Below are 16,893 nucleotides of genomic sequence, written 5' to 3'. Positions count from 1 at the left end.
GAAATGCAGGGCTTCTGATTGCTTCGGTAACCCAGTTTGTTCCGTGATATCTCTGTACGGAAGCTGGTGATCACTGCATGCCAGTAAGATCATCGTCGTAAGTAAGTTGCCAAGTACTCGTGCAAAATAACTTAAGGAATTTGAACTGGAGAGGGTGCCCCGCCCACTCGGCTCCGGGCACATGCCAAGACGTGCTGCACATCAACAAACAACACGTCCATCACCCCCACAGCACTTCGAAAGCACATACCCCCACAACTCGTCGTTCCAAACCATCCATCACACGCTGCCTAATACTAGTGTACAGGGTATATATACAATACACAACTGCCAGCCGACCTCTCACCGGAACGCGAGCTCGATCGGGCGCTGGCGCTCGCCGTTGATATCCGCGTGCACCCACGCCGTGAACGGCTCCTTCGCCTGCTTCGCGTGTGCGTGCTTCCCTTCTTGCTGTCCCGCCCCCGCGTCTTCTGTGGCGTCGGCGTCGAGGCTCGCGCTGGGGGCGTACCACCAGAGCGTTGTGACGCCGACGGGGAAGGTGTACGTCGCCTGCGCGTCTCGGAACTCGATCGTCGTCTGGATCGGCGTCGGGTTCCATGAGCCGTTTGGACGGTCGTCCCTGCAAGCCATGACAGAATCAACAGCCAGTCCCGTACGTAACGTGGCTGATAGCTGTTAAGGTACGCACCAGTTCAGCACGACTAGGCTGTAGCGGTCCCAGTCGGAGGGGTTGACGCGGCCTGTGACGAACGCAGTCGCGATGAGGCCCTGCGCGTTCGAGCCGCCGATGGTGACATGCAGGCGCTGTCCGAATGGTCCGTTGACGTCGCGCGGGAGGATTGCCTTGCCGGCTTGTGCCATAGCGTAGACTAGCAAGATACAGATCAGTGCGTTGTCCTGCTAAGAGTGTGGATGCGAGGAGTTACTGACATTCCTGGTGATACACAAAGCTACCGTCACTGTTAACTTGCACCACCGGGCGACAAGGTGTGCCGCAGCTCGTCGTGCCTGGGAGCTTGGGGTTGCCGCTACCGTCGAGCGCGATGTTCCACATCAGGGCGCTCTTTGCAGAGTGTGTCACAGAACCGATAAAGCTGCAAAGGGCCCATCACGTTCACGCTCAGTTCACGCTCAACGAGTAGCGCGAGACCAGAAATGTGCACCTACATGTTCTCCATGTACCACTGAGGTGTATGATCAATCCACCATGCGTCAGGCAAGAGGACAAAGAGGTACGCACTTTGATATCAGTCCACCAATCGCTTCCATACTCGCCCGTGCATTCTGTAAAGTACACCTCCTTGCTCGGAAACGCGTTGTGGAACGAATCTTGCTGCGTGAAGTTGCCTGCGTAGCAGTGGAATGCGACCCCTGAAAACGCACTTGACGCGTCATCCATCTATTGCGTACCAGTCAGAGTCCGTCCTATCTCCGCCGCTGCTTGTACAACGCCGAGTGGAGCAACAGTTAAAGTCAACTTACCAGCTGAACGGGGTACCCCGCAGCGTCGCTCCAGTTGTGGTCGTAGCCAATGATGCGGACGGCGGAGAAGCCGTTCGAGTTCATGAGCGTGCGCAGCGCCGACCCAATCTGCGCCTCCTGGCTCGCGCTGATCTTGCATGTGGGGTAGGTGGGGTTGCTGTTCTCGGGCTCGTTCTACGCCCGCCGCAGTCGGATTCGTTGAGCTCCATGCTCGCAGTGCGCATGGACGCAGGGCGCACCTGGATGCCAATGGCGTACACGGAGATACCGTGGCTCTGGAAGCCCTGCAGGCTCTTGAGAAGGTAGTTGGCGTCTGCGGCCGCGCGTCAGCCAGATGCCGGCACACGCGCGCGGCGTGTCAAAGGTGTGGCACGCACAGACGCTAACGAACGCCGAGTTGAAGTTCCCTCCATTCATCGTGCCGCTGTCCTTCATCCATCCCGGCTGCGAGACAGGACGAGGACACCCCGCGTAAGCGCCGGGCTCTCGCGTACCTGAGATGCAGAACTTACTGGCGACCACGGCAGGATGTGGACCTTCAGGTACGGGTTGACGCTCTGGATATCGTTAATGACGGAGAAGAGGTAGGAGGGTGCCTTGTTGATATTGAAATTCGCGAGCGAGGTGTCCCCCGACGTGTCATCAAAGCTGTACACTGTGCCACAACGCCCGTCAGTGGCAAGAACGTACGCGAGACGCGCGCAACGCGCACTCACCGCTCGCGGAGAAGTCGGACGCGCCGAGGGGCACGCGGAGGTAGGTGAGCCCCGCGGCGTTCGCGCCGTCGGTCGCTGCATGGAAAGAGACAGATGCGCGTTGGTTATCCCGTAACGAAACGCAAACGGAGCGCCTTACGGTCGAATAGTGTGTTCAGGATGGACCAGTAGTTGTTAGAGTTCTGGTTCTGTCAGGCGGTGCGCTTGGCGTGAGCACCGGACGTGTCATCTGGCCCCGCGCGCGCGGGGAGCGAACGCACCTTTAGGTTGTTCAGCGTGAGCGCGGAGGAATCAGCTGGTGGCGCGTGCGCGCGGGGCTGTCAGCCCTGCACACGGGTCGCACGACGTGAGGTATGGACGCACTGAGGGTCGCGCCGTAGCCGACCATGGCCTGCGCGAGGGGCGAGTCGTTGACCGTAATGTCTGCTGCGCCTATTGCGCCGGGCGAGCCAAAGTTGATAGGATTGGGGGATAGATTTATGTATGTGAACGACTGTGCGCGGTCCCAGGTAGTGGCCCACTGTACCGCCACAGCGGTGCCTGTGAGTACGTGCGCATATAGGAAGGTGGATGGGGCGCACGATGTCGTATATCTGCTGGCCTACGGCGGGCGCGGCCGCGAGGGCGACTCCAGTGAGGACCGAGAGGCGGATGATCATGGTAGCGCGGAGGAGAGAGTCGATGGACGAGCAGCAGACGGCGTCGACGGCGACCAGGACAGAACGGGACCGCGGTTTGTCGGAATTCGAAGCTGTGGGGCGGACGGTGCGCCGGGGTGGCGCGGTGCCACAATATTATATATCCCCTCAGGCTCCCGTCTGCGTTCATCTCCGACACACGCCTCGAGCCGCAGCCCTGAGAACAGAACCCCATACGCAATTTCGTCCGCGCAACAAGGGCCCGGGGCTGCCATCGCGTCCGCGTCCCACAGCAACTCACCGCGCGCCCGGCCTGTCAGATCCCCCGCGGCAGAGCCCAGGCTTCTGCTCAGCCTACCGAGCAGAACCATGCGACCATCATGCCAGCTGAACCAGCGCGTGCATCGCACGCCGAATGCAGGGTGGAGGGTGCATCAAGGCGAGCCTCTCGAGACCGGAATAGGGCGCGTGCGTGCCTGTCAAGCGACAATAGCCGGGCGAGGAAGCCGTCTAATCATAGGCGGTTGGGTGGCCGCGCAGGGTGATACGGAGGACAGAGAGAGTTGGGCTATCGCGTCGCGACGAGACGGGCCCGTACGGCAGCGTGTGGCAAGGGGCAGAGAAGCGTCATCAAGTGACGTCCGCGGCGAGCCCACAGAGCAGGGCGTGTGCGCGTTCCCGGCGCTCTAGGCGCATGACGGAGGTGCGTCACGAAGCCAAAGCAGCGTGCGCAGCTCACGGGGAGCGGAAGACAGTCATCGTGATGGTCGCCATGAGTATGCGCGCAGAGCTCGACAAACGGGGTAGAGTGCACCCGCGTCATCACCTGCCAGAGCTCACATGGGATTATCAGAGAACCAGCGATGGCTGGAGAAAGCTCCGAGGACATACACCCAGCCAGGCACTGCGACAGCTTCGCCAACAAGAATGCAGAGGGATAGGTGCGGCACCGATTCGGGTTGCAGTGAGCAGACGACCAATAGTAAGCCGACCTAGAAGTAACGGAATGAATAGCGATAGCCTCCGAGATCACGGCATGCAAGAACAAGGGTACCGGTGTTGTTGTTCTCAGAATTGTGACGCCCAGTCCAGCGAACCGCAGAAGTAGTTGGAAGCGGAAGCAGACTCGAAAGGACTTGTAGGTGCCTCGCATAGCACCTTACAGCACCTCGAAGCCTCGGGAAGACTCGGAAGACGTCCGATGAGAGCCTCGAGCCACGCGCCAAGAACTTGCAATCCCGCATTGATAGCCACGTGACCGTGTATAGCGCCAAGCAGACGCGACGCGTCTATGCACACCGGGCAGCGTTGTTTCTTGACTGGGAGTCGGCGGCCACGCTTTACATAAAGCATTCGCGAGCATCGATGTGAGTATACTGGTATAAACATGAAGGCATATGGTATTGCGAACCAATCACTGGGTATGGATACATCCTCGCATCTATGAAGCACCATACTTGTACGTACCCGGCATCTATGGGGGTATGTTCATACATAATGGTTCGTGAGGGGTCCATTAGGTCCGTTGAGTCGTACGAAGTGTACTTGGTCGTCATGTTTGTGGTCGTGTAATTCACTGCGCATACCACCACAGGGTCGTCACGCCCACCGGGAACGTGTACGTCGCCAGCCGGCCTCGGAAGCCAATCGTCGCCTGGACCGAGCTCGGGCTGAAGCTCCCGCTCTTCTGGTCGTTCCAGTTCAGGACGACGAGGCTGTAGCGCCGCCAGTCGGACGAGTTGTCGCGGTCGGTCACGTACGCCGTGACCTGGAGGTCGCCCGAGAGGCCGCCGCCGACGGAGGACCCGATGCGCTGCGCGAACGGCCCGTTCGTGTCCCGCGGCAGGATGGCCTTGCTGGCCTGCGCCATGGAGTAGACTGACAAGTGGCCGGTTAGCACATCGCAAGCATAGACCGCGGCCGAGCGCTGGCTCACATTCTTGGTTCAGCGTGTAGCTGCCGTCCGAGTTCACGGTGACGACAGCGCGGCAGGCGGTGCTGCAGCTGGCCGTCCCAGGCAGCTTCGGGGCACCGTTTCCGTCGAGCGCGAGGTTCCACATAAGGCCGCTAGACGAACCGCGGTTCACCGAGCCGATGAAGCTGTGGAGCACGCAAGGTCAGCAGTCTCTCCGGAGGACATGTACGAGGAGAGAGAAATTCACAGGTTGTCCATGTACCACTGTGGAGTTGGAGTTTCGTGAGACGGGCATAAGAGGCCGAGACGCAAGAGGGCTACTGACCTTGATGTCCTCCCACCAGTCGGTGCCGTCGACGCCCGTGCACTCGGTCAGGTACACCTCCTTGTCGGGGAACGAGTTCAGGAACGTGTTTTGCTGCGCGACGTCGCCCTCGTAGCAGTGGAACGCGACCCCGGAGAACGCGCTCTCCGCATCTTCCGTCTGTTCGGTCATACGTCATTAGCCCTAGGACGTTCCTTTGGCGAACCCCGCCAAACAGGAGGACTCACAAGCTTGATAGGGTAGTCACCGGCGTCATCCCAATTGTGCTCGTATCCGATCAGACGCACGCTTGCAAACCCGTTGGCGTCCATGAGCGAACGCAGGGCGGCGCCAATCTGCGCCTCTTGGTATGCGGTCATAGAGGTCGACGGGTATGTGGTGTCGCTGTGCTGCGGCTCGTTCTACGGAGCATAACGGGTTTAGTTGCAGTGCCGAATAGGTCTTAATAGAGCGACGCACCTGAATACCGATGGCCCATGCGAAGATACCGCGACTCTGGAAGCCTTGCAGGCATTTGAGCAGGTAGTTCGCGTCTGAGTGCGCAGCAAAGAGCCAGCTTAGATGCGAGCCGTTGAAACATAACGGGTTGACGCACAAACGGTTGTGTATCCCGACACCAAGCTTCCGCCCTTCATCGTTCCGCTATCCTTCATCCAACCGGGCTAACATCATGAAATGCGCAGATGAGCAAAGCGTCCGTGTAATCGGCTGAGCGGGACGTACGGGGGACCATGGCAAGATATGTACCCTCAGGTACGGGTTGATGCCCTGGATGTCCCTGATGGTAGAAAACAGGTACGAAGGTGCCTTGCCGATGTCGAAGTTATTGAGGTGCGTGTCGCCATCGACGTCGTCGAAGCTGTATACTACGTGTCGCCCAGTGATGAGCGACCTATGCGATGCTAGAGCGGGAGGGGGATGCTTACCGTTCGCAGAGAAATCGGACGCGCCGAGAGGGACGCGCAGATAAGTCAGGCCCGCGGCGTTTGCGCCGTTGGTAGCTAAAAGGCGCAGGATCCTTTCAGCTGAACGCAAGACTTCTAAGCTACAGTGGACACTCACGATCGAACAACTTGCCCAAGAGCGACCAGTAGTTGCCAGCGTTCTTGTCCTACGCGCACACGGGACTCGGGATCAGTACGGCTCCATGCAGGTGACTTGGTGCAGCACCGGAATGACTCCTCACTTTCAACTTGCTCAAGAGGAGCGCGGAGGAGTCGGCTATGATGGGTTCATACGGTGTAAGTGGCTATTGCTCCATGGTGGAATCACGAGCGAACAGACGTACTCAGACTAGCTCCGAATCCGGCCATGCGTTGATGGACGGTGCCATCGTCGATAGTTATGTCGCCGTCATCTGTGCCAGTAGCAGCGACGAAGTTTACGGGATTTGGGGAGAGGTTTTCGTAGTTGAGCAGCTGGGTGCGGTCCCAAGTCGTCGTCCACTGAAATTTGGACGAGGATCAGTCCTTGATTGTAGACACTGCGATCGATGAGTGAAGCACTTACGACGTCAAAGATCTGCTGTGATAGAGCGGGAGAGGCCGCGAGCGTTGCGTAGATCGTCACAAGAGTTCGTACATGCATAATGTGGGCGCAACGATGAGGATGCACGCCGCCTTATATACGGGCGGACACCGAGGTCCGAGGAGTGTGGGCGTGCGAGTGCGATGATTGCGATGAGCAACGCCGAGGGTGGAGTCCACGAGCAACCAACCTCTAAGGGCGCCATCCGGGCACCGCTCGGCAACGCGGTGATATGGCAGGATAAAGGCCGCGCGGAAGAGGGCTATATGCGGTGTGTATACGCAACGCGGGCGCTGCAACGTGCGGGGTGGCGTCCCTGGTACTTAGCCGACGGCCGCTCTTGCCCTGGTATAGCCTGGTATCCACCTTATGGGTGTATTGTTACCATCTGGACATCTGGGTGTGCGCAGCAGCAGGCTCCACCATGATGTTCATGACATACACGAGAGGCTTGCCAAGTTGTGTGAGGAGTAAGGATATGAATGAACCGTTGTGGCTGTATGCCGGAGGCAGGATCGGCGTGCTTCCGACGCTCATATCCGTCTTACCACGCGATCGCCAACCTGGCTTGTGCTGGGCTGCTATGGAGACGTGTCGGAGGCTTCTTTAAGATTTCGACGGGCGGCGCGCTGGCGACTCGAAGAGACTGAGACTCGTCCATATATGCATGGGGATGTGCCACAGATGGTGCTCCGAGGCATAGCGGATCTCGGGCGGAACAGACAGCGCGCAGCAAAGACGGACGAAGACGGAGTCGCTGGGAGAGAGGCGCCACGCGCGGGGCACGCGAGCGTGAGATGCACGTGACCGCGTGCGCGTATTTTCGAACGCGCCACGTCGCGATTTCGCCTGTCAAGCTGTGTCGCTTCCGATCGATGCACTCCCTCCCGACCCCGCGAACGCCAAGGTATGCGATGGAGCCTGGGCTTCCCGCAAGATCGTCGGTCCTGCTCCAAAAGCCTGTCCCAGTCCCCGGCCCCAGCCTTTTCGAGCGGTGTCTATACCGCCACCATCCTGGGCATTGGCTGCAGAGTGATGGGGTCCGGGCAAGCCCGCAGACGCAGAGGCCAAGTTGAAGTTTTAATCAAATCACACGGCAGACATTTCGCGTGCGAAGCGTGCGCGTATTCGCTCGTCCAGTCTGGGGATGTTTGAAACAGCTGTGCCTGTTCTATAAGCGGAGTCCCCAACAAAATTCCCGCTTTTCATTCGCTGTACCCTCTCTCTCTTCCTCCGTCCCCTCTCCCCGCCCGCGACTCTCCCTAGACTGCCGTGGTATCCATAGACGTCTGGTCTCTATTCTCTCTCTCTACCTCTCGCTCGTTTGCTAGGACAAACATGTCGACAAAAGCCACGTCCGCACGGACGACCGTCGAGCAAAAGCCTGTGGTCATCCCCGACTTCTCCGTCAAGGACTTGCTCTCGGTCATCCCGTAAGTACAGGAGCGTCAGACTAGCAACGAGATACAGGACTAATGGGACTCTGTCGTGAGCCAGTGCGCATTGCAATGAACGGTCGACTTTCCGGTCCATGTCCTACGTGTACGTGGAAACCCGTTTTCTGTCGCGTCACGCAATCTCACGTTCCCCCGTCAGCGTTATGGACTTCGCCATCATCGGCGCCGTGTACAAGGGCACCTACTTCCTCGACGCGCTCCTCCGTCCCGAGCACATCGCCCTGCCCTATGCGATCCTCTACCCGGCTGCGCGCTTCGCCCTCTGGTCGTTGTACACCTTCATCGTCGGTCTGTTCTGCACCGGCCTCTGGGTTCTCGCCCACGAGTGTGGCCATGGCGCATTCTCGGACTCGAAGGCCATCAACAACGCAGTCGGTTGGGTTCTGCACTCTGGGTACGGCGCAGCAACTTCTCTGGCGCGCCCGTCACTGACCTCGTCACAACCATTCATTTCACATGCTTCCCCGCCGCCATCATATTTTTGACGAATAGACTTGGCATGCCCTATCATGCATGGCGTATCAGTCACGGCAAGCACCATGCGTCTACCGGACACATGACGCAAGACCAGGTCTATGTCCCGCGCACCCGCTCCGAACTTGGCCTGCCTGCGTTCGACCCTACCAAGGAGGACCTTGCCGGGTCCAGTGTCGCCGAGGAGGTCAAGAAGGAACTCTGGGAGGCTCTTGGCGACACCCCTCTCGGCATCATGTACTTCTTCTTCCGTTTCCTGGTAAGTTCTTGCACATAATGGACGGCTTCTGTTTTGCTGATAATCTTGCAGATTGCTGGCTTCCCCGCGTACCTGTTGGCGAACGCAGCTGGACAGCGTCGGTACCCGAAGGGCACGAACCGTACGTGGCCTTCGATATTGGACATGGCTTGCACGATACTGATATACCGACATAGATTTCAACCCCTCATCGATCATCTTCCGCCCTGATCAGCGCGGCCAGATCATCATCTCGAACGTCGGAATTATGCTCTGGGCTGCCGCCATCATCATCTCCGCGGCTCAGTTCGGTGTCCTCGAGGTCTTCCGTGTCTACTTCATGCCGTTCCTCTGGTATGTCACGCACATTCGCTGATGGTCGGACACTTCTGACGTTCACTCGTTCACCAGGACAAACCACTGGATCATCCTGATCACGTTCCTCCAGCACACCGACCCCCTCCTGCCCCACTACCACGCCGCCGAGTTCACCTTCCCCCGCGGCGCGCTCTCGACCATGGACCGCAACCTGCTCGGGGACCTCGGCAGCGTGATGGGCTGGCTCGGCGCATTCGCGACGCACGGCATCTCGGAGACGCATGTCGCGCACCACCTGTCCTCGAAGATCCCGCACTACCACGCGTGGGAGGCGACGGACGCGCTGCGCGCGCTGCTCGGCAAGAACGGGATTCACCTGCAGGGCCGGCCTGGGGGGTGGGCGGAGATGTACCGCGTCTTCAAGGAGTGCAAGTTCGTCGAGGACGAGGGCGACATTTTGTTCTACAAGAACGCACACGGGCTCGCGGCGTCGCGCCCGGTGTTCGCGGACGCGGCGGGCAGCGACTCGGGCATCGAGATCGTGGACAAGGACGAGTAGAGTCGAACAGTACAGACTACTAGGAGACTAGAGCTAGAGACTAGAGACCAGAGGTCCACCACGTGTGGTTACGTTACAGCACGGGAACGTGCGCGGGTTGTTTCCGCCCTAATCGTGAAGAGTACCGTATACAGGAATAATCGTATACCTCGCATATCCACTCTGAATCCGCTGGCCGACAGATCGCTTGCTTGGCTGGAGACCCGCCACCGATCCTCGCAGCCGTTCATCGTAGACCTGCTTGGGAATCGCGTAGACTCTTGGAGGTTATTATTGGTCTCAAGGGTTCTCGTGCAAAGCTACGCTAGCCTGAGTGACCCTTATGTTTTAATAGGTGCATGGTGGGTGCGCGGTCTCTCCTGGCGACGAGTGTGGATGTCAAGCAATCTCAGAGACCGGTACCCCGACACCCTGGGAGCTGGGTGACGCGGCCATGCTCCCAGAACGCGACGAGCACGTGACCGTGAACACTCATGTTGGACTTACGCGAGGCGTGTCGAACCGCGCGCTCTCCAGCACATCCACCTCCGTCTCGCCCGCCTCCACCTACCTCTCCTCACCACCGTACGCGGCACCCCCTACTCCCCAGTCATCTGGTGGCTCGCTCAGACACACGTTCCCGCCAACGCACGGCCCATCGCGCCATCTAGCCACCCTACACACAACCCAACGCGCACGGCCACCAGACTATCACCAGCAAAGCCATCTGCAATATGGCACACCAGCCCAAATACCCTCGCTATGTGGGAAACTACGAGCTCCACCAGAAGCTCGGCGCCGGATTTTCAGGTGGGCATCGCATCATAGCCCTCCGTCCCAAATTGTGCATCAATTCACGCATGTGGCGACGCAGGCGCCATCTTCTGCGCGAGACACGTCCACACCAACCAGTGGGTCGCGCTCAAACTACAGCCGATAGACGAGGCGTGCCCGACGAACAGATATGAGCGCAGCTTCTACCCCGCGCTGCAGGGCGGCGAGGGCATGCCCACGCTCTGGGCGTCCGGCCACCACGGCACCTGGGACTACCTCGCGATCGACCTCCTCGGGTCCAGCCTAGACAGCCTACACCGACAGAAAACGACAGACGTGTGGGATTTGCGCAGCGTCTGCTGCATCGCGCAGCAAGTGGTGAGTACCCCGCCTCCCCACATTGCCTCGCCATTGCCACTTTCGCGCGCACCGGCGGGTGTTGACTTTGCGACCCTTTTTCGTTCCGGATATGCCAAAGAAGGGTGTTGACGTACCGGGGACGGCTAGATCGCGCGGCTGGAGTTCATGCACGCGCGCGGGCTGCTGCACCGCGACATCCAGCTGGGCAACTGCGTGCTCGGCCTCCCACCGAACAACACGACGATCTACATGATCGACTTTGGGTTCTCCAAGTTCTACATCGACCAGCGCACGAAGCGCCACATCCCGGACAGCAAGGCGCCGCGCGACTTCATCGGCAACTACTGGTTCTCGTCCGTGCGCGTGCACTGCCGTGGCTCAGGTGCGCGTCTCCCATCGCCTCCTTGTGTGCGAACTGTATGTTGAAGGTCGGTGGGTTGCAGTGCCGTCACGGCGAGACGACATGGAGGCCGTTGCGCTCATGCTCATCCACATGCTCACGCCTGGCGGGCTGAGCTGGACGCGGAACGGGGTGCCCAAGACAGACGAGGCGCATAATCGTCTTATGTACGAGAAACGAAATGCTACGCCGGAAGACATCTGCCGCGGGCTGCCACCAGTGTTTGAGGAATTCCTGAGGTCGTGCCGCCGGTTACAGTTCGCCGAGCGGCCAGACTATGAGCGGTGGATTGAGGAATTCGCCAACCTCGCAGAGGACAACGGGTTCCCAAGTAGTCCGGCCTTCATTTGGCCACCACCAAACCCAGAGGTATGTGCGCCACACCTTGTAAAAATGAAATGTGATGTTAATGTGCATACTCTACAGCCCACTGTGCGTGTGCAAACTGCACCACTGCGGAAAGACTCTGGGGAACTGGAGGGTGTCCTCAACGGTCTCGCGAACATGCAGCTTGGAGAGCGGCAGGTGCTCGGCGTCCGTGACAATCTCGTCAACCGGGACACTAACGCCGCACCCAAGGACGGCAAGAAAGGCGGCAAGCCGCCCAAACCCTCGCCCCCAAAGAGCAAAGAGGTCATCAACCTCATCAGCGACGACGAGGGCTCGCGGGACGAGAACGCGCGCGCTGCCCCAGCGGCAGGGCGGCTCACCAAAGCGGCGCGCCTCGCGCAGATCGCACGAGAAGTCGCGGCCGCGACGGACAACATGGCACTCGCCGGGCTCGTGCGTGACTTTGCGCGCACGATGGAGGAGAACCGGTCGCGGATGCTCACGAAGGAGGGCTTCGCGGTGCTCGACGCGCTGCACAAGCAGCTCGCGGACCCGAGCGTGTTCGCGGGCCCGATCCGCACGGCGCGGGCGCGGGCGAGCGGGGCCTCGGAGGCGTCGCAGGGAGGAGACGGGGGCGCGCGCGAGACGCGGCAGGGGAAGATGAACAAGTTGTGGCGGCTGGGGCAGGACGTGCGGCGCGCGGCGGGGAACGAGCAGCTGGCGGCGCTCGTCGTCGAGTTCGGCGCGGTCATCAACGGTTCGAGCGGGCGGACGGTCACGAAGGACGGGTTCGGGTTCTTGGCGGGCCTTGCGGGGCGCCTGGACGCGCTGGCGTAGGGTCCTGTCGTTGTGGGCCCTGGGCCGTTCGGGACAGAGCCGTCCGTGTAGGATATTGTGGGCGCATGCGGATGGACTGTGGACGCGTGCATCTATCTTGTCGTGCTATATATCGTATTGTATAGTTGTGTTTACATTTCGTGTCTTGTTGTATATGCATCGCTTGGCGTACAGGGCCGCTGTCCGCGGAATGTTGTGAAGTCTCGCGAGCGTTGTGGATCATGGAACCCACGATGTGTGTACGGAAATGGCGAGTAGAAGTCTTCTCGTATTGCTTCTTATATTCATTGACACGAGCTTGTTTGGATAGATGGACGGATGGTCCCGTATCCCCCGGGAACGCAAGGAACAAATCACTCTCATGCGAGCGACGTGCATCGTGCAGGTGTGTTGGAACTGGTATCTCGTTTTGGAATTCTATGATCATTCCACATCCTTGACTTCTTGATTAGGCGAAGCTGTCGTGCTAGGGACTGTAGCACGGTGACTGGCACAAACGAGGAGGGTACCGAGGAGAGCGGGCGAGGCGACGTGCCGTGGCGGCTTCTTGCATGAAGCGACCCTTCTGCGAGCAGGTATGACAGCGGTCATGATGCAGAAACGCGCAAGCAGCCTTCTGTCCGGCCAGGGCATTACGCAGATAACAGAGAAGGCTCATCGTGCGCTAGAAGGGACGAGTGATCATCGCAACTGGTAAGGAGTATGAAAACTGCTGGGAGTGCGAGACCTGAGCACTATCCTGATCCGCCTATAGCCAGTGCAGCATGTCGAGATGCACGCTGGTGAGAACATTTGACCCACTGGGAGACAATCCTCCGCCAGACTCCGGCGGAATCCAGCAGACGCACGCAAGGACAAACAGATGTGATCAGATCACAGTGGATACTATCATAGATTAGATTACGCAGCCGGCAATTAGACGCCGTTCCCGCGACCTCTAGTTATTGCAGCACTGACTAGATTATTCTCTACTGACGACCAGGTCGTCTACTATAGAAAATGACAGACACATTTTGGCGTACCATGGGCACACAGAGAAACTGTTTTGGGGCCCAAATCCTGTGGAGTTCACCAAATGTACTTTCAAGGTGCTTACTAAGATCAACGAGTGCGATCATCCAATGTAGAAACCTTGTTCTCGTACTCGACCTTGTCCTTTTACTCGTACCTCGACGCTATGCTTCTTCATAAGATCTCATCCTTGACTGCTAGTACTCCTCATATAGGTGAAATCACTGTGCAGGAAATGCTCAGCTTCATTCGTTTGGGTAAACTTGTGAAGCCAAACATCGAGATCTACCAACGCGACCGCACACGACCCGCCATACCGCTGCCTACACACATACACGACTTTCTGGCCGCGTCTCTTCGGAAAAGCTATACTGAGATATCCTGGTACTGGTATGCCTTCATGGATGCAATCTGGAGCGAGGACGAGGTGCAGGCAACCGAGGGGGAAGTAGCTGCTTTCCATGAACATGGTCTTTCCCGCGCAATTGGTGAGTGCTTCTACTGGAGGGGTGTTTGTATATCGTCTTCATGAACCCTAGGTTATCGAGATTTGTTTCCTCCTACTCGGGTTTGCCTCCGTCCCGAGTGCTCAAACTATCGAGTGGAGAAGGACATCATGACCCTCACGGAGCCAATAACCTACCGCGCCACCTTATTCACCTTGCGGGAGGGCGCACTGCCCGTCTTCACCACCTCCCTCTACTGCCATGGTGAGTATTTATATACAGGATATCACTCAGTTCGCCATTCATCTTTGTCCGCAGTGTGCCACCGACGCTATCACCACAACTACACAGTAGACAAGGCAAGCTCGCTGCGAACCTACTACGGCGGCCCTCCCCCTAGCGTCATCCAAGTTGCAACACACTTTTTCGTGGAGGCTGCGGTACTAGAGCTGTTTGGGAATGGCATGATGTTTGGCTGGTACGTCTGTTCATTAGACCTAACGGAGTCCTTTCGTAGCATACGCATGTATACTAGGTTATCTGCAAGTAATTGTGCACGCATTTACAACTCCTCACTCGCTCGGTGCAACGCATCTGCTCAGAACAATCCCCAAGCGTATGGAAGAGCTACTGGAAGTCGCTTGAGCAAGGCCGACTGGCCATATGCACTGGAAATGCACGGTGATCTAGCTATGAACGGTTTCCTCCTCTATTCGCTCCTTCTGGATAAGGCCGAACATGGAACTTGTCTCGAGCTACCCCACGACTGCCCAACACAGAGAGACCGCCTGGCTGTGGTGCTCGCTGAGCGAAATAAAGTGATGGAGGGAATCGGGCAGGAGGAATGGACCCATGCTTGCGACTTATGCTTCAAAGTCAAGGAAGCCCCAGACGGGTCCTTTGGTGCGTTCTCTATTATATATCATATCCACATTGCCTAACACGACTATAATGCAGTGAAGATTCAGTACGCGGTCGGAGACGGCCTTTCTATGGGACGTCCCTGCTGCGCCATTCACGATTGCAAGATCAATCTCACCTCTAAGCGTGACATCTACTGCCCCGCTCATGCCCCCCTCTTTGCGCACCAATGTGCCGTTCTCTCCTGTGAACGGCCCGCAAGCTCTGGGTTTCAAACATGCGATTCATCCGAGCACCGCGCTCTCGAGAACGCTTATCGCAAGGACAACTCTCGCGCAATCCACCAACTACGGGCTCGCCTTCGTGCAAGTGGCGTCAGTGTGCCATCCGACGCCGTCTTCCCTGACACTGCCGGTGTGGCGGGCCCTTACTCTGAGGGCCAGGACGGTGACATTGACGATGAAGTTCTCGTCGTCAAACAACAGGGGAGCAACGATAGCAGTCTGGATTTGGAATTGGTGCGTCGCTCCCTCTATGTCTCTCTGAGTTTCGTTAACGCTGGGCAATATTATAAGGTCAATGTCATTCCGGTTTCAGCACATACTGCAGAGCCTGCATGCAGCGGCAAAGCGGAGGGAGGGACGCTCGCTCTCAAGGCTCGATTCGGACGAAAACGCACACACAACGAGCAGCTCGTCGAACGTCCTTGCGGTATAATCCTTTCGCGAGCGACATTCTTTGGCTCTGAAGCGGTCAATGCGGTCAAGGTACCACCGGAACTGCGTACCATTGCTATGCAATGCTTATATGCTGAACATTCCACAGGACCATCTGAAAGCGGTGTTCCCCACACCGCAATCCACTCCCGAGATCTTCATTTACGACAACAACTGCAAATTGCGCCAGCACTTGAACGCATCGGGGGACTCGTATTTTTCCAACACTGGCCTTCCTGTCGACGTATTCCATTTCAAGACGAAGCATCGAGAGTCAGACACCGAATGTCAACAGTACTGCAACCCTGCCGCTTTTCCAGACCTCGTCGACGGTGACAAGTGGCAGGTCAATTCGTCTATCTGCGAGGAGACGAATGCATGGTTTGGTGGGTATCTGTCGATTGTCCGGGAGATGGAAGCTACTCGGTATACCTTTTTTCTCGATGAGATGATCAAGCGTCGCAATCGGTTCATAGTGGGGCAACTAGAGAGACGAGGACATAACCCTTGGAGAATACCTATTGAAGTCCTGTTGTCGGGTTATAGCGCTCGCTGATACGAAGTATATCCATTAGATTCGATTTTTGGCGTACTATAGAATTAGAGATGTTGGGGGAACGGTTTCCATGACTTGGCTACGTAGAACGAGTGGAATGCTATTAGCGTAGAACGTATGCGGGATTAGGCAACGTGTGTGGGAATATAAAGTAAGTGCTGTATGAACAAGCGGGTATACTGTGCTCGGGGCAATGTTAAGGAAGTCTAGGTTAGTCGTCAAAGAGCGACGGGGGTATGTCAATGTCAACAAGAAGGGGGGATAAGTTCAATGAGCGGCACATCGCATTGCACGAGTGTTCCCTTGCGAAATTGTTGATGGTGCAAGCACCATCATCTTCAAGATATACGCAAACCTCCGTGTACTTACTATGATGAACGGGAAAGGATCTGTCAGAATATGTACTCCATATCAGCACGGAGAGCTCACGTATTCGTCTGGCAGCTGTAGAATACAAGCGACTCCTCAGTACTCGCCGAAGTCTTCACATAGAGGCCTAACAGCAGGCCAACGACGGTAACATGAGTTAGTAACAGCCAGGCCAGGCTGTCATATTGATTAATCCCATATCTCTAGTTAGAGTCCAAGTGGTATCCATCCGGATCTCTTATTAGAGTCCGGGCTCTGGATGAATCCAGAGATGGCCTCTGGATCCATCCAGAGATGCACCTCTCCTAAGCCACGCCTACGCGCCTTCCGCACGTGCTAGCATAGCACCATCCCTTTCCGGCCTCCCCCACGCGCCTCCACCTGCCATATTGAGCACCTCCGCGCCAGACGAGCTCCCCTTGCGCCCCCTTGCGCCTTCCCCTTCGGGAATCCCGTAGGTGGTGCGCGCCTCCCGTTTACCTTCCCCTTTGGGCTTCCCCATGCATTGCCCGCCTCCTGGGTGCTTCCTCCTTTGGGCACCCTACGCGCGCTACGGTGTACGTACGCGCCTCGTCCGTCCCATTCGGGCGTCCGCTACGCAA

General features: G+C 57.8%; 5 protein-coding genes across 5 annotated transcripts, besides 1 other annotated feature; 3 read left to right on the top strand and 2 right to left on the bottom strand.

Moving 5' to 3' along the window:
- Window positions 1–263: 263 nt before the first annotated feature.
- TRAVEDRAFT_147020 (glycoside hydrolase) lies at window positions 264–3,606 on the bottom strand. Its single transcript, XM_008039442.1, has 14 exons — window positions 2,783–3,606; window positions 2,565–2,721; window positions 2,462–2,496; window positions 2,341–2,389; window positions 2,202–2,276; window positions 1,998–2,140; window positions 1,863–1,929; window positions 1,725–1,798; window positions 1,486–1,659; window positions 1,244–1,402; window positions 1,171–1,187; window positions 934–1,097; window positions 692–872; window positions 264–622 (listed from the first exon to the last, which is right to left on the bottom strand). The coding sequence occupies exons 1-14, from the start codon at window positions 2,858–2,860 to the stop codon at window positions 343–345; spliced, it is 1,653 nt and encodes a 550-aa protein (XP_008037633.1). The 5' UTR covers window positions 2,861–3,606; the 3' UTR covers window positions 264–342.
- A 616-nt stretch (window positions 3,607–4,222) lies between these two features.
- On the bottom strand, window positions 4,223–6,666 carry TRAVEDRAFT_71323 (glycoside hydrolase; the record flags this gene model as incomplete). The annotated part of the gene is made up of 13 exons (XM_008039441.1): window positions 4,223–4,717; window positions 4,776–4,939; window positions 5,002–5,018; window positions 5,080–5,238; window positions 5,307–5,480; window positions 5,539–5,612; window positions 5,675–5,741; window positions 5,803–5,945; window positions 6,006–6,080; window positions 6,142–6,190; window positions 6,266–6,300; window positions 6,368–6,524; window positions 6,589–6,666. 13 exons carry the CDS (start codon window positions 6,664–6,666, stop codon window positions 4,413–4,415), a joined length of 1,497 nt encoding a protein of 498 aa, XP_008037632.1. The 3' UTR covers window positions 4,223–4,412.
- A 1,191-nt stretch (window positions 6,667–7,857) lies between these two features.
- On the top strand, window positions 7,858–9,813 carry TRAVEDRAFT_147014 (oleoyl phosphatidylcholine desaturase). The gene is made up of 7 exons (XM_008039440.1): window positions 7,858–8,039; window positions 8,104–8,148; window positions 8,203–8,457; window positions 8,556–8,796; window positions 8,848–8,917; window positions 8,973–9,129; window positions 9,187–9,813. Exons 1-7 carry the CDS (start codon window positions 7,945–7,947, stop codon window positions 9,650–9,652), a joined length of 1,329 nt encoding a protein of 442 aa, XP_008037631.1. The 5' UTR covers window positions 7,858–7,944; the 3' UTR covers window positions 9,653–9,813.
- A 552-nt stretch (window positions 9,814–10,365) lies between these two features.
- On the top strand, window positions 10,366–12,332 carry TRAVEDRAFT_71321 (CK1/CK1 protein kinase; the record flags this gene model as incomplete). Its single annotated transcript, XM_008039439.1, has 5 exons — window positions 10,366–10,441; window positions 10,506–10,783; window positions 10,913–11,147; window positions 11,209–11,534; window positions 11,592–12,332. 5 exons carry the CDS (start codon window positions 10,366–10,368, stop codon window positions 12,330–12,332), a joined length of 1,656 nt encoding a protein of 551 aa, XP_008037630.1.
- A 1,246-nt stretch (window positions 12,333–13,578) lies between these two features.
- On the top strand, window positions 13,579–15,922 carry TRAVEDRAFT_122147 (uncharacterized protein; the record flags this gene model as incomplete). The annotated part of the gene is made up of 7 exons (XM_008039438.1): window positions 13,579–13,831; window positions 13,946–14,053; window positions 14,108–14,267; window positions 14,325–14,692; window positions 14,747–15,064; window positions 15,248–15,417; window positions 15,476–15,922. 7 exons carry the CDS (start codon window positions 13,579–13,581, stop codon window positions 15,920–15,922), a joined length of 1,824 nt encoding a protein of 607 aa, XP_008037629.1.
- An 869-nt stretch (window positions 15,923–16,791) lies between these two features.
- Window positions 16,792–16,848: a sequence feature (Protein overlapping with rRNA (TRAVEDRAFT_36643, EIW59146.1) was converted to a misc_feature.).
- Window positions 16,849–16,893: the final 45 nt, after the last annotated feature.

This window comes from Trametes versicolor (genome assembly GCF_000271585.1).
Source record: "Trametes versicolor FP-101664 SS1 unplaced genomic scaffold TRAVEscaffold_5, whole genome shotgun sequence".
NCBI lineage: Eukaryota > Fungi > Basidiomycota > Agaricomycetes > Polyporales > Polyporaceae > Trametes > Trametes versicolor.
Note: the sequence above shows the minus strand (reverse complement) of the source record. Positions and strands in the feature narration are given on the sequence as shown.

Excerpts from the sequence above, each read along its gene's own strand:
- TRAVEDRAFT_147020 (XM_008039442.1), bottom strand. The coding sequence starts at position 2,860 with ATGATCATCCGCCTCTCGGTCCTCACTGGAGTCGCCCTCGCGGCCGCG. Across the intron at positions 2,390-2,461 it reads TCACGCTGAACAACCTAAAG|AACCAGAACTCTAACAACTA; the intron begins GTGCGTTCGCTC and ends ACCGCCTGACAG. Across the intron at positions 623-691 it reads AGCCTAGTCGTGCTGAACTG|GGACGACCGTCCAAACGGCT; the intron begins GTGCGTACCTTA and ends CATGGCTTGCAG.
- TRAVEDRAFT_147014 (XM_008039440.1), top strand. The coding sequence starts at position 7,945 with ATGTCGACAAAAGCCACGTCCGCACGGACGACCGTCGAGCAAAAGCCT. Across the intron at positions 8,040-8,103 it reads GACTTGCTCTCGGTCATCCC|TGCGCATTGCAATGAACGGT; the intron begins GTAAGTACAGGA and ends GTCGTGAGCCAG. Across the intron at positions 8,797-8,847 it reads ACTTCTTCTTCCGTTTCCTG|ATTGCTGGCTTCCCCGCGTA; the intron begins GTAAGTTCTTGC and ends ATAATCTTGCAG.